Raw genomic sequence first — 14,853 nt, 5'->3', positions numbered from 1 at the left:
TTATGTTTTTTCTGGAATAGAAGCTTTCACATTTGCAAATATTTATTTTCTGATCTACGCTACATGTATACACTGGAGGTGAGAAATCTGGAGATGTATATGTATCCGCTGGATGCGGTTTAAAGTATTTATATGTTTTATGATCAGGTGAGAAAGCTGGAGATGCTGATTGCCCTCCTGGTTTTCACCATGGCAGCGTGCTTCTTTGCAGAGCTTGGCTATGCAAGGCCATCGGCAACTGGAGTTCTGAAGGGAATGTTTATACCTAGGCTAAATGGAGATGGTGCTACTGGACTTGCCATCTCTCTGCTTGGAGCTATGGTCATGCCGTATGTGTCTATGCTTTAGCAAATTTCCTGCTGTAAAGTGTGCCCAAGAGAGACACATTCATGCACCCACTGTCCATGTGCACCCTTGCACGCATGCACACACACACATGCATCATCTCTCTCTCTCTCTCTCTCGCTCTCACACACACACACACACACACAACACACACACACAATCCCGAGAGAGAGACAGAGAGAGAGAGAGAGAGATACTAAAGACCCGATGGGTTATGCGACTAAAAGTGTTACATATACTCCATGTGTAAACCAAGATCATAAACGTAAAAATTTGGAAACATAAAAAAGCCAGAGTCTACAGATGTTCTTCTCTGTAGGCAATGCCCTCTGCTCTCCTTGTCTCCACTCTCAAGCTGTGAGATAAGACCCGGATCTGCCCAATCACAATCCAGATGGCACGTTGTGAGGAGCGAAATGAACCCTCTCCAAACATGGAGTGTAGATGGAAGATGTGTACATGAGGTGGAATGTGATGAAGCCAAGGTGGCACCAAGGGTACAAGCGCATGTGCGCGAAGCAAGAATAGAAACAGTGTGGCCAACGTAGGGATCCTTGAGTTTTTTGTGATTCTTTTTTATATGTTTGCATCCAATCTCAGGGCTGTTGAGACCTAGAAGAGGTTTTTGGTTTATCTGAAGCAGACAGAAGGGTTGAATCTAGTTCTTTTTTTTTTAAATGATATGACTGTGATGAATAAATGTTTTTTCTTGAGTTTTATGAAGAAGCAGCTTCTGAGTGTTTGTGTCAATTGAGAAGTGAAGGTATAGAGACTATTTTGTGTCAGCTGAGTTGCAATAAGATCAGCTGAGGGTATAGGGGCTTGCCCTAGTTTGTTTGTGTCTGGGAGAAGTGATGATGAGTCCCTACAGACAGACATGAGATCTGTCAGAAGTCAGCAACCAACCGGTAGATGGGTTTGTGATCTGTGAGTGCTTCTGAGGCAGCCATGAGTCATTCGATGTCAGCTAAGTGGTTTTAAGGTTAGATCCATGCTTGGCTTGAGTGTTCTAATGGTCTAGAGTTGACTGCGGACAGAAAAGAGAGGAAGTCTGACTCAGGTGTCGGTTTACTCTACTTCGGACAGCCAGGTCTGCCTCAGTTTGAGCAGACAGAAGGGAGAAAGAGAAGTGTCAGCACAGGGCAGCGGATTGATTCAGATGGTAAGGCTTGAAGGCTAGCTGACGCAGAGGAGAAGAGGCCTAGGTCAGATGAGTCAGTTCTAGCCATCCTCGGGTGGACAGAGCAGCTGTGAGCTTACTGCAGTCAGTTGAATGCATTTAAAGTGATATCCTTGCTAGGTGAGGGCAGTCTGACGTTGAGGGAGAGACTGCAGACGCAGAGGAGAAGGTTTTTTTTTTCTTAAAGGCTTCGGAAGCAGAGTTCTGTGTCAGAATTCTGAGGTAGAACTTAGACTGATTCAGTCACAGCAGAGGGGTCAGAAGAGAGTCAGCAAGAGATCCAGGAAGGTCATGGAGATTGGTGTATATGGTCAGCTGACAGTGGAGGACAATTGGAGACAGGCTTGGGAACTAGAGAAGGCTTTTCGGAGGCAGAAACAGGGTGTTCTGCGTCAGCTGCTGGTCAGGAGAAGCTCTAAGGTTTATGATCAGTGGGAGGTGAGAGCTGACGTGGGAGGACAGTTGGAGATGCTGACGATCAGATAGGCAGGCTGGGTGGGTTTTGAATTGTCAAGTGAATCAGCTGGAGCTAAGGTGACAGGTGCATGTCTGAAGGGTGCCCTTAGAGATGGGATTCTAGCATCCCCCAGTTCTGATCCCTTTTCTTTTCTTCTTTGTGTGCTTGCTGGTGGTGTAGTAGAGGCCATCACCCGGAGACCACATGTGTAAAGACAAAATACCTGGAAGCCCTAAAAGGGTTAAGACAACCTACATCAAGTTCGATGTCAATCTTGGTCCTAACCTTGGTTGGGGCATCGGTCATGAACATGGCCCATAAGGGACAAATCACTCTGGCATTCAGCTGCGTACCATCATCAAGTCCTCCCCAATGGTAAGTTGATGACCACGATAGATTGTGGCTAGCAACTCTCCTCCCAGCCATAGGCTTCCTTCCAGAACCACCCTGAGCCTGAAGTCAGATTGCTGTGAGTCAGCCATAGTTGCTATGAAACGCGTTTCAAACTTTAGCAGACCCGTTTGAAACGTTTCAAACGTCTGGGAGTTTGAAACGCGTTTCAAACTTGGCTTTTTATTTTTTAATGTTATTTAAGTTTTGAGTTTGAAGTTTGAACATGGATGACTGCCTTGGCATATTTGGCATTTATCCCATGGGCCATGGGCCCATTATGCATAGATGATAGTACATACTTATTACTAAATCCTGATACATCATACATGCATGCATATATTCAACATATTATCATTTTATCAATGCTATCAATGATCCCATATATTCTAGCATATAAATATCATATATGGTATTGATTTTTCACATGCCAAGATGGGAAAGTTTGAAACGCGTTTCAAACTTCTGGGAAAGGTTTGAAACGTTTCCAAAACGTTTCAAACGCGTTTTTGAAACGCGTTTTTTGAAACGTGTCGCTACTATGGAGTCAGCCAAGCCTAAACAACGCACCTTGGCGTCCCATACTACCAATACGCCTTCCTGGCTACAGCTACTCTGGACATGAGGTCGTGCATACCTAAGAGACCTCTCTCACCGTGTGGATACCTCACCCTCCTCATAAGTGAGCCTAAACTCACTTATATAGCAATAACCATGCTATCCATGCTATTATTGGCCCACTACTTTATTATTAAGCTTTTACTATATTTAGCCTCTAGTTAGCTTTTTATTGACTCTTAGCCAATCTCGATCTCATCCTTGCTAGCCCTTGGCCCTTGGGCAGGTCCTATCAGTCTCCACCCCCGGCTAAGTCCTAACCCTAACCTTGAGTAACCACACACGCCCCTAGCCTTTGGGTTAACCTAACCCTAGGCCAGTCAGGATGTAACATTATCTCCCCCTTCTATTAGATTCATGTCTTCGTGAATCCATAGGGAGATAAACCACCGTAAGCAAAACCACGAATTCGTATATCCCACTTTAGCACACGCCCCTAACCTCTGGGTTAACCCAACCCTAGGCTAGTCGGGATGTAACCATTATCTCCCCCTTCTATTTGATTCATGTCCTCGTGAATCCATAAGGAGATAAACCACCGTAAGCAAAACCATGAATTCGTATATCTCACTTTAGCATCCACATAAGTTCCTTGGTCCTTACCTAAGCGAGTGTGCAACTCTTGTAGTGGATTGGCGCTACTTAAAAGTAACAACAATTCCTACCAAGGACAACTCTGCCATGAGTCCACACACAATTCAGCCCTCACCCAAACTATATGTGCCAATGCTTATCCTTACATTGGTATCAAATAGCAATGTAAAGACTACATACCTGGAAACCCCAAAAGGGTTAAGACAACCTGCATCGAATGCGATGCGATGACCATGATAGATTGTGGCTAGTAGCTCTCCTACTAGCCATAGGCTCCCTTTCAGAACCACTCCCGAGGCTGAGGTCAGATTGTCGTGAGTCAGCCGAACCCCGACTGTGCGCCCTGGCATCCCGTACTACCAGAATGTGTGCTTGCCTGCAGCTACTCTTGTCATCGTGAGGTCTTGCACACCTAGGAGACCTCTCTCTCCCCCGTGGATACCTCACCCTCCACATAAGTTAACCCAAACCCACTGGGCCACTTGTATAGCAATAACGGGGCTATTATCGGCCCAATGCTTTATTATTAAGCTTTTAGCCATATTTAGCTTCTAGTTAGCTTTTTACTGACTCTTGGCCAATCCCAACCTCATCCTTGCTAGCCCTTAGCCCTTGGGCAGGTCCTATCAGTTCCCATGCCTGGCTAAGTCCTAACCCTAACCTTGGGTTAGCACATGCCCCTAGCTCCTAGGTTAGCCTAACCCTAGGCCGGTTGGGATGTAACATCATCTGACACATGTTTGTGTAGGTATCCCGGCTTCTGGATGAATTGTTTGCTGTGACCTTTCAGAAGTGATCTCTGTAGTACTGCATCTTTGTGGTGAGTAGCTTTGGGGCCACAAGCCATGTGGTGTAGGTGTGTAGGTGAGGAGATCAGATCAAATGCTCTGGTTGATATCCTGATGGGAGAGATGGAGGGAAGGGGCATATAGGCTGAACTGGAAAGGTGGTAGGCGCTCCATATGGAGCCCTGCGGGAGGAACCAGTGGGTGACTCTAGCATATCATATGTAATCATACCCTTTCTCTGCTAGTTGGTGAGAGGAATCCCAAGCAAGCCTCGGTAACCTATGATTGTCCAAGGTGTGGATGCGATGTACGCATGTCACTGTCTTGAAAAGTGCATCGAGTCTCGACTACCAGGGGACAACCTAAATTCTGCCAGGATGATAGGGTGTGGTACCGATGATTTGCTTTGGATCATGTGGGAGTACATCATGACCTGAAGCCTCTTAATCCTCCTCACCGAGGTCTGGTCCCCTGAAAGGGACCCCATACATCATTGCTGGGGTTACTATGGTGAACCATTCCTTAGTAACTAGGTTGCTAGAAGTTTTTCTGAAAGGTCTCTCTCTCGAGGAGGAATATAGTTGCGTAGCCTCTCATCAATCTGGTCTGGGTTGCCAGACACATGGAAAAAATCAGACCAGAAAAAGGTGGCTCCCAAGTATACATAGGATGTGACAGTATCCACGGGGTCTCCCATGTAGGTGAATTGGTGCTTGGGTGAGAGAGAGAGAGAGAGAGAGAGAGAGAGAGAAGGGATTAGCTTCTTGAAGGGACTAGCTAGCTCACCACGGAGCTGTAGCTCCCTTCAGGAGCCCCACCAAACTGGAGGCTAGACCAACACTGTGCTTGACTCTCTCACCCAAGCCTTGGTCTCTCATACCACCAAAAGTCCACCATCCAGGCTCAAGGCTTGAACAAGACCTAGGCCTGATCAAGGTTGAGAGTCCCAGGTTCTCTGCCCTCTAGGGAATGCCAATTAATGAGCCTCATCCTTACTTATATAGAAAATAGGTGAATGTCCTTAACTTTAAGGCTATTTACACTACCTCATTAATTAATAACTTACTATTGCTTAATTAGTACTAAGTGGTCAACAATTGAGCTAGTAATAAGCATTAGTCTAACCTTATCAGAATTGCTAGTCTAGTCAATCCTCTTGGGGACACATGCACACATACGCACGCATGCGCGTGCATGTGCGCAAGCGTTCATAGTATGTAGTCAAGGTATTGAGCATACTTCTAGATTTGATCACAAAGAAATGCACGTGCACACACAAGTGCATACACTCGAAAAAACATATGCACGTGTGCTTGCACACGCGTGCGCGCGCACACACAGACACATGCAGCTACACACGCACACACACAAACAAATCTCCATTAGAAAATCTGCTCTAATTTTTAAGCATAAAAATTTTGCTGGTTCTTATTTACAGGCACAACCTTTTTCTGCATTCAGCATTGGTTTTAAGCAGGAAAACTCCCAGGACAGTCCGAGGAATAAAGGTGTGGCTCTTTTCCCCTGAGCAACTCCATGTGTTCTATACATTGCTGTCAAATGCATGATACATCAAGCTGTGATATATTTGCAGGATGCATGTAGATTCTACTTTCTAGAGAGTGCATTTGCACTATTCATAGCATTCTTGATCAATATTTCGGTCATCTCTGTGAGTGGAGCCATGTGCTCAAATCCTGCGCTATCATCGGATGATCGTGAGAAGTGTGATAAGCTGGACTTAAATCAAGCTTCCTTCTTACTCCAAGTATGTGCATCTTGAATGTAAACAGTAATTTCTTCCATCCTCTTGCAGTAAATCATACATGTGTTTTTTATGTAGTGATTTATATGTGTGCTCGTTTATGTGTGTGTGTGGAAGTTGGGGTTTGAACTCACATCCCCTTCTGGGCAGCGTGTATCACAATAGCCACTTGGGCAAGGGTCCCCCAGCATGTCAAAAAGAAAAGAAGTAGAAAGCTTTCATGCTTCTTGAATTCTTAACATACTTGTTCAAGGAGCGTGGATGGCAACATTTTTTTTTGGGACTGATTTATCACAGATTTGTGGGATGTTACATGGATGGATTTCTTATATAAAGGGGACTTGGGGTGAGCCGTGGAGCTTGGGCTTAGGCTAACCCACTTCTCTGGCAGCACTACATTTTAGGCATTCTGTTAGAGTGCCTAGCTATTCGTTTGTAAGGTGGACAACATTATGAACATCGTTGGGAGGCCAGATCTACCATGAAAGACTTTAGTGATGAATCACGCTTTACCTGAAATGGTTTATGCCACTGGGCTTCGTTTCCAATGCTAGTACTGATGTGGTGGCCTTACCAACTTTTTTGGAAAGCCTGCCACACTCATCTGACAACTAGGTAGGATATGAAGACTTTAGTGATGAATCACGATTTACCTGAAATGGTTTATGCCATTGGGCTTCGTTTCCAACGTTAGTACTGATGTGGTGGCCTTATCAACTTTTTGCCATTTGGAAAGCCTGCCACACTCATGTCATAACTAGGTAGGATATGAAGTTACCAAGCCCATGTTTTTGTGGGATGGCATTTATAAGCGATGTGGCCAATCCCACTTTGCAAACCAACACTATGCAATGGCATGGAATATTTGATTAGCAAGTAGGGAGGTAAATATCCCAATGGGATTCATAACATTGCTAGTTGCAAGGTTTATCTTATGAAGAGAAGCCATGTTTGCAAAGCTTCGGAACATGGTACACCTGATCTACTAGCAATGGACATGGCTATGGAAATGCAAGATAGACATGTATGCAAATGTGAATTCAGGAAAACTAACTCATAGACGCATGGTAGGAGGAGGGATGGACAGTGGGATGGGAAGGAGCAGCAACTTGGGCACTAGACAAGCTGTCCCGCAAGCTGCCTTGTAGGAGCCATTTAAGTGCATGGTGCAGGCTACTAGTCAGACATCAGTCGTGTTGATTTGCCACACATATGGGCAGGCAACCTGTTCTAGGTTGGAGGGAGCTAGAGGGCTGTGTTATGCTTTCTACAGGGATAGAGGGCTTCAGTGATAATGAATGAGGGCTTCAGCGATAATGAATGAGGGGGTTTGGGGCTTTTTATAGCCTTTCACGTTCCTTATGCAGGTTAGCCAGCAGCTGACTGCTGGTCATGCATGAAAGGGATTATTTAACCCTTTATTGCTTTCTTTAAGGCACCTCCACACCCCCCCCCCTACACGCGCGCGCGCGCACACACACACACACACAAAAGTTTTTCCCCACTTGATCCTCACGTGAGTCTTTGGGTGGCTGTTATCGCTTCTGCTTGCTCCTCCTAGGCACACTCCTGGAGCAGTTTCCCACATTCCCTTTTGACGTCTACCTGCTCACCTCTATAAACAGCTTCTCCAATGGGCTGCTTCTGGCTGCCCGTCCTTGGTCCACACCTGGGGAAAACTTTGCCATTCCTTCTGGCATCTATTTCCACCAACTGGCCAGCTTCTTCCTTGCGCATGGGTTTGTGGCTTGCTCACTCTCATTGGCCAATCGTCTATAACTCCTCATAACTTTGCAACTCATCTATCCTGTGTGCAAACCTGAATCTACACTCAGTCACTTATCAACTGTGTCACCTCTGTGAGGAGCCACTTAGTGGGGGTGTTTTGGTGCCTGCGCCCATATGTCCCCCCCTCTACATATCCTCATGAAGCCATAATACATGCATCTGAGGACTCATGCATATGACATAAAGGCTTCCACCTCTCCCACTCGTTTTCCCTTCTAGGTGCATTCAAGGGTTGGACTACCCTGGGGGCCGGGGCCCCTCCCTAAGCAGCCATCTGGGCATGTGATGTGGAATGCCAGTTAGACATCAGTTTGAGTGCTGATTGACCATGTATGAGGGTCGGGTGAAGGTGACCACTTAGAAGGGGCAGCAGTGGTGAATCACATCTCCCACTACTCATTGCGTCCTCTCTCTTCCAACATGTATTTGGTAGTTCAGCCCAGGTTCCTTCTATGTCAATCATGCAGCCTCCATCCCGACCTTTGTGCTTCTGCATAGCAAAGGTATTGAAACCATTTGTTGTCATCTGTTTGTATGAGAATTTGGCAGTTAAAAATGTTGATTTGTCATCTTTTTTGGTGTTCAAGCTTGTGCATAACTTTGTGTGCATGGAAAGCTTTCTTCTATGTGAGTGGTCTCGGCATTTGTGTCACATTTCTCTTGGAGATGCAATCTTGGTTTGCTGTGGCTCAATTTACTGGGGTAAGCCACAAGGTGCTAGGTACTTGTAAAGCTAGAGTGATGGAGGATGAGCATTGGTACACATTTCACTCTAAGGCTAAGTTTAGAGCCAGCATTTCTTAACTGCCTGAAGATGAAGATCGAGACACTTGGAGGTTCATGTCATTGTATGAAGAAAGTCTTGGGTTTATTTCCTAAATGGAAAGCCGCATGCATTTGGAACTTCAAATAATGGCTCTATGTGGTTTAATATCAGACAAGTACTATGTTAAAGGTGCTTCTGCAGACGAGTAGCCAAGATAACCCTTGACCATGGCTTTTCCAGATATTGTGAGAGGAACCAATTGTGCTATGGTGGAGATGAGAACCAACCTCGCATGAGATCTTGACAAAACTGTTGCTTGGCTTGTGAGTTGCAATTTCGGCAATTATGTGGCTGTAACAACTCTGGAAAAAAATTAAGATCTGTGGGATGATTTTTCTATGACACTAGTCATCTCATGTGGAGAAACATGCTCTCCTGTCCGGAATATAACATCGTCTTATTTCATGTGGATCTATGGTCTGCTGTAACATTTTCTTACTACTAATATGGGTTCTTTGCTCTTTCTAAATTTGTAACAAAATTAGAAAAAAAACATACTTTTAGTATGTGGTCTTTGCCCTTGCTAATGGACTTATTTTGTAACAAAATTTAAAAAAAAACACTTCAAGAAAAGGGAAAAGTTCCACGATGGACCGAGGAGGTGTGTTTTAACTTCTCTTTGAGCCAATCGTGCCTCATATGCACAGGAGGCAGGAAACAGATGGAGTTGTTTTGAAGCTTTTCATTGAACCGACGTCAGCCTTGTCAACTGTAGGCTGTTGCGTGTCTCATCATCTTTCAAACACTGACCAAACATTAGCTTTGCAGTTGGTGTTCTCCATTGCAGGTGCTCAAATACATCACAGAGCACACAAGGTTATGGTATGACTTAGGCTTTGGGAAAACCTGTTAAATCATTGCTCCAATTATGTCCTCCAACCATGGGCTTGTGCGCTTCATACCCCTTTCAGTGCTAAATACCCACATTTAGCCAATCTGACTAAGCCTGCCCCCCAACCGTACTTGGGGTCGAGATACCCTTCTTCTGACTTAAGAACTGCCCAAAATGTGCTCCCAGTGGCCGTGGAGAGTCTGTCCAGGTGGCCCAAATGACCTCTGCCAGAGGTGTTGCTGTGTTCTACGATTTTAAGAGTTTTCTGGTGGTATTGCCCAAAGTCGTTCTGCATGCTTTTAGCTATCATGAGATATGCAGTGCCAGGATGGATTTGACTGCTTGCGAACCTTTCTGCTTTACTGAAGCACAAACACCAGGGTTATCCTTTAAATTAATATTTATCGTTTTTGTGTTCAGAATGTTTTAGGAAGTTGGAGCTCCAAACTTTTTGGTGTTGCCCTTCTGGCTTCTGGGCAGAGTTCCACAATCACAGGGACATATGCTGGTCAATATGTTATGCAGGTATATAGCTAAGCGCATCTGTTTATTGCTTTTGCTGTGGACCATCTTCCTCACTTTTTAGACAAAGGCTTTGCTAAAAGAGCTCCAATTTCAACTTTATGGTTTAACTTTGGTTGAGATAGACATGCACATGCATGCGTGTATGTATGTAAGTCTCTATGTACATGCCTAGCATTCTGGAAAAAGGATGTGATGAGTGTTCGGGTGTGGTCCTCTTGTCTTCTTTGTTCTCTCATGAGTTATCTTCATGACTCAGCAAAGAGAAATTTCCCCTAGTCTTGGGCACATTCGAAGGATGGCATGCTCCTTGGTTTCAATCTCTTGCATATCATATACTTCGCATACTTGTAGTTTTTGATGCCCTCTCTTGCATGCATTGAGAGAGAGAGAGAGAGTGAGAGAGTTTTATGGAAGACCCAATGGGTCTGTGATACCAAAAATGTTACATATATTCTTGCTCATTGTGTGTGTGTGCACATATACATATAGGTATATATGTATATGTGCACACACACACAATGAGCATGTGTGTTTGTGTGTACGCGTGCGTGCGAGTGTGTTTGTGTGTGGTGTATGTATGTATTTGTATATGTACACACACACATACATATGTATACACACACACACACACACATACATTGTGTGTGTGTGTTTGTGTGTGTGTGTATATATATATATATATATATACATTGTGTGTGTGTGTGTGTGTGTGTGTGTATCTATATTTATATATATATATATATAGATACACACACACAATGTATGTGTGTGTGTGTATATATATATATACACATACATTGTGTGTGTGTATCTATATATATATATATATATATATATATATAGATACACACACACACACACACACAATGTATGTGTGTGTGTGTGTGTGTGTGTGTGTGTGTGTGTGTGTGTGTGTATACACACACACATGTTAGCACATTCATCCCCAGATTCTGCTCTTTTATGGTGCCCATTTGGTCCCTTTTGCATGGCCCTTGCTTGTCGGCTGGCCACCCCTTTTTCTAGTATTTTTCTGGGATTTTTCCTATCCTTTCTGGCATTTTCCAGTCGGCCTGTCCAGTGGCTCCAGTCGGCCTGTTTTGCAGCTCTTGTCGGCCAGCTTACATCTACTATATATAGTGGGCGTTGGCCTCCCATCATTCATTCAGTCTTTTACATATTTTGCTCCCTCACTTATGAGACTTCTATTGTCTCTTGCTTGGGACTGTTTTGCTTCAGTATATTCAGCATAGTTTTCTCCATATCTCTCTCTCTCTTGCACTCTCTGTTCAGCACATTCTAGTGCCACTCTGCTTCCGCTCTGTGCACTCTTTCATGGTATCATCGCTTTCGGTTTAGCAACCTCTTTGCTGCCCCAGATTCAGCACTGTTTTCAGCACCTTCTTCTCTGCGTCTTCCTTCAGATCTGCAGCTCTTTCATGCTGCGTTTTCTGGACTGAACCTGGTCACTTTGCCTCTACGTTTTTCTCTCAGATCTGCAGCTTCCTTTGCTGCGTTTTCTGGACTAAACCTGCTGGTTGCTGCGCCCTTCAGTTTGGCTTCATCAACATAGCCTTCAGGTATTGTTTGACCAGTTTTTTTTCCTCTTCCACGTGGAGTTTGGGACATAGGCGGCCTGTTTTCTTCAGGACAGCAGCTTCCTTTGCTGCGTTTTTCCTCTCCCGTGGGTTTGCTCCTTTGCAGAAGGGGTCTTTGGTGTTGCAGGCTTTGGTGGCACTCTTGGTACTTGTGGAGGACACTCCTACTTCAGAGTTTGTGCAATTTTTTTCTTGAGATTGAGCCCAAGCTTTTGTGATGGCTGCACCGACTTCTCTTCATATGTTTGCTGAGTCTGCCAAGTTGGATGGTTCCAACTACACCCTATGGAAGGTGAAGGTGAAATCGGCCTTGCGTGGCGTGGATCTTTGGGATTGGCTTGTTACACCGGCCAATGCCACCCCTCCCACCCTTGCTTCCGGTGGTGCGACTCAGGCACATATTGATATTTGGTAGTCGAATGATCGACGCGTTTTCTCCTTTCTGATGTTGAACTGTCAGGATTCTGTTCTCTCTCATGTTCAGCAGATGTTGCACATGAAGTTTGGAAGGCTTTTGCAGATCTCTATGAGATTAAGTCTCCGGGTCGGATTTTGGCGTTAGAAAAGCAACTTATGAACTTATCAGTTTCTACCTTTCCATCTTTATCTGCTTTCATCTCGAAGATGAAAGATCTCTGGGACGAGCTTGCTGTTTGTGGCAAGGACATCTCCACAGAGGACATGGCTATACGGCACCTCTAGGGGCCCTGATGGAGCTTTGGCAGCGCAAGATAAAGGGAAGAATCAACAAAAGAAAGGAAAAGGGAGTTCTTGTCAAAGGGAGTTCTGACAAGAACTCCAAGGATTTCGACAAGGATAAAGTCAACAAATCTTTAAAGAATAAGGACATTGAATGTCATTACTGTGGCAAGAAGGGTCACAAGTCACCCCAATGTCACAACAAGAAGCGTGATGAAGCAGCAAAGAACTCTTCCTCAACGGCGGTGTCTCAACCCAAGAAGAATGATGGCATACTTCTCTTAGCAGGTACTCGGCGTATACTTGCTCTTGTGACTTCTCAGTCACAGTCTTGGATTGTTGATAGCGGTACTGCTCATGTGACACCCCATCGAGATTGGTTCGAGGACTTCACTGCCAGATCAGGCGAGATCACTCTGGGTGATTCTTCTTCTGTGCCAGTGCATGGACATGGCACTATCCCCATCTTCCATTCTGACGAGGACAAGAGGTACTTCTCTGACGTTCTGTATATTCCAGATTTGGCTTTTAACCTTTTTGTCAGTGAGTGCTCTTACAGCTCAGAGTGCGGAGGTGATCTTTTCTCGTTATGAGATTACCATTCGTGACAAGGCGATTGGTAGCATCTTGGCTCAGGGAGTCCAAGATAGTGGTCTCTACAAGTTGACCACTTTGCTTTCTTCTAGTGCTTCTTCTGCTCTTTGGCATGCTCGGTTTGGCCATTTGAGCTATCAGCTTTTGCAGTGAGCTTCGAAGGATGGATTGGTTGAGGGTTTACCGACCATCAAGGCTCCGTCTTGTGCCTGTTCCTCTTGTTTACAGGGAAAGCAACACCGAGCCGCCTTTCCGAAGGAGGCGAAACACAGATCTTCAACATCACTTGCTCTCATTCATGCAAACTTATGTGGTCCTATGAGTACCGCGTCTTTGAGTAAGGCATTGTACATGCTCGTGATGGTGGATGATTTTACCAGATATACTTGGGTTTTCTTTCTGAAGACCAAGGATGAGACTTTTCAGCACTTCTGTGATTGGAGAGCTGAGGTGGAAAAAGAGACCGATCACTCGGTCAAGGCTCTCAGGACCGATGGAGGGGGTGAGTTCACATCCCAGGAGTTTAAGCAATATTGCAAGACACATGGCATTCGGAGACAGCTTGTCATGGCCCTGTGAAAATGGAACAGTACAAGTGTGGGCATGGTGGTTGCAGAGTCAGAATATTTTATGATTCACATGGGGGGTGCCCGGACAGAGTTTAAGATGTGTGGACATCCCTAGGTGTGAAGGGAGGAACTAGAAACATTAAACTTTAATGTTTATTAAAGTTTGCCCCTAGGCCTTAGTGGCCCTAGGGAACTTATTAAAGTTTGGGGCCCGATTATTTTGGGGAGGAGTGTTTCTCTCTCCTCTCTCTCTCTCTCTCTTCCCTTTTTGGGAGTCGTGGAGCAAAAGTGGAGAAGCCTTCATGCGCATGTTCACAAGCGCGGAAAAGCACAAGAGAAAGAAGGCGGCTGCTGTTTTCTGTTTACTGCTGCTGTTTTTCTTCTGCATGAACAGCTGCACTTCCCACGTGTGCAATCCGTACAGTGCAAGTACAGGCGGCTGCTGAAATCTGCTGCAAGCACTGTGTTCCCTCTGTTGGATACTCTGCGCACAGGCCCTGTACAAGCTGTACCAGCAAGTACACAGCCCGTACCATACTGTACGACTGCCGTACAATGTACGGACAGTCAGGTACAGCAAGTACAACTGCTGTAGGCGGTGTTTACAGGTGCTGGACAGGACTGTGTACTCAGATTCAGGCAGGTACAAGAGTGGACAGCGGACTGTGTGTGCAAGTACAACTCTTGGCACGTATCCCGAGGTGGTACAGACGGGTACAGTGCTGATTTTCAGATCTGTATTTTCAAGGACAGCATAAGAGTGAACATCAGGAGGAGGATACAGGCAAGAACAAGCACATGTGTGAAGCAGGGTTGTGGATACAAGTGCCTGCAAGTACAAATTGGTGCTGTTGCTTCCTCCAGTGCTGTTTCATGAGCTGAACTTGGTAAGCCTTGTTTCTGTTCATCTATCTCTCTTTCTACTGCTTGATGTCTGTTGCAGATATGAGTTATCTGGCCCCTTGTGAGAGGAGGGGTATGGCAGATTGACAAGGGTTGAGACAGAGTTTGGACAACACATGTATGTTTGAGCTGAGATGATGTATCACGCACTTGAGTTATGCCAGATGTATGCCCATGGCTGGCCTGCTTAGTGATCTTGGCTGATCAGAGGGAGGCACAGTGTGTTATTGTGGAACACAGATCTGTGTGCATAGATCCTCTGTGCTGAGAAGGATTTGTGGGCCGTCAGATTGGACTTACAGGTGTAAACTCTTGGCTGATCTTTGTGTTGTACTCAGCCATTCATATTATTTTAATTGAATAAAGAAATATTGCAAGGGGC

General features: G+C 45.1%; 1 protein-coding gene across 2 annotated transcripts in view; it reads left to right on the top strand.

Annotated features, from left to right (window-relative positions):
* The window catches only part of LOC147628982 (metal transporter Nramp1-like), a 55,116-nt gene that overhangs the window by 32,046 nt on the left and 8,217 nt on the right, over positions 1-14,853 (top strand). Inside the window, exons 7-10 of one of the 2 annotated variants that reach the window (XM_086812174.1) lie at positions 148-329; positions 5,811-5,880; positions 5,967-6,140; positions 10,004-10,108. In XM_086812174.1, coding sequence (XP_086668300.1) covers positions 148-329; positions 5,811-5,880; positions 5,967-6,140; positions 10,004-10,108 — 531 coding nt within the window. The remainder of the gene's footprint in view (positions 1-147; positions 330-5,810; positions 5,881-5,966; positions 6,141-10,003; positions 10,109-14,853) is intronic. The other variant, XM_086812175.1, reaches the window with a different exon arrangement.

Source organism: Cibotium barometz, chromosome 18 (assembly GCF_041138505.1).
Source record: "Cibotium barometz isolate CiBa-2024 chromosome 18, ASM4113850v1, whole genome shotgun sequence".
In the NCBI taxonomy this organism is placed as follows: domain Eukaryota; kingdom Viridiplantae; phylum Streptophyta; class Polypodiopsida; order Cyatheales; family Cibotiaceae; genus Cibotium; species Cibotium barometz.
This window is presented reverse-complemented; position numbering and strand designations above follow the sequence as displayed.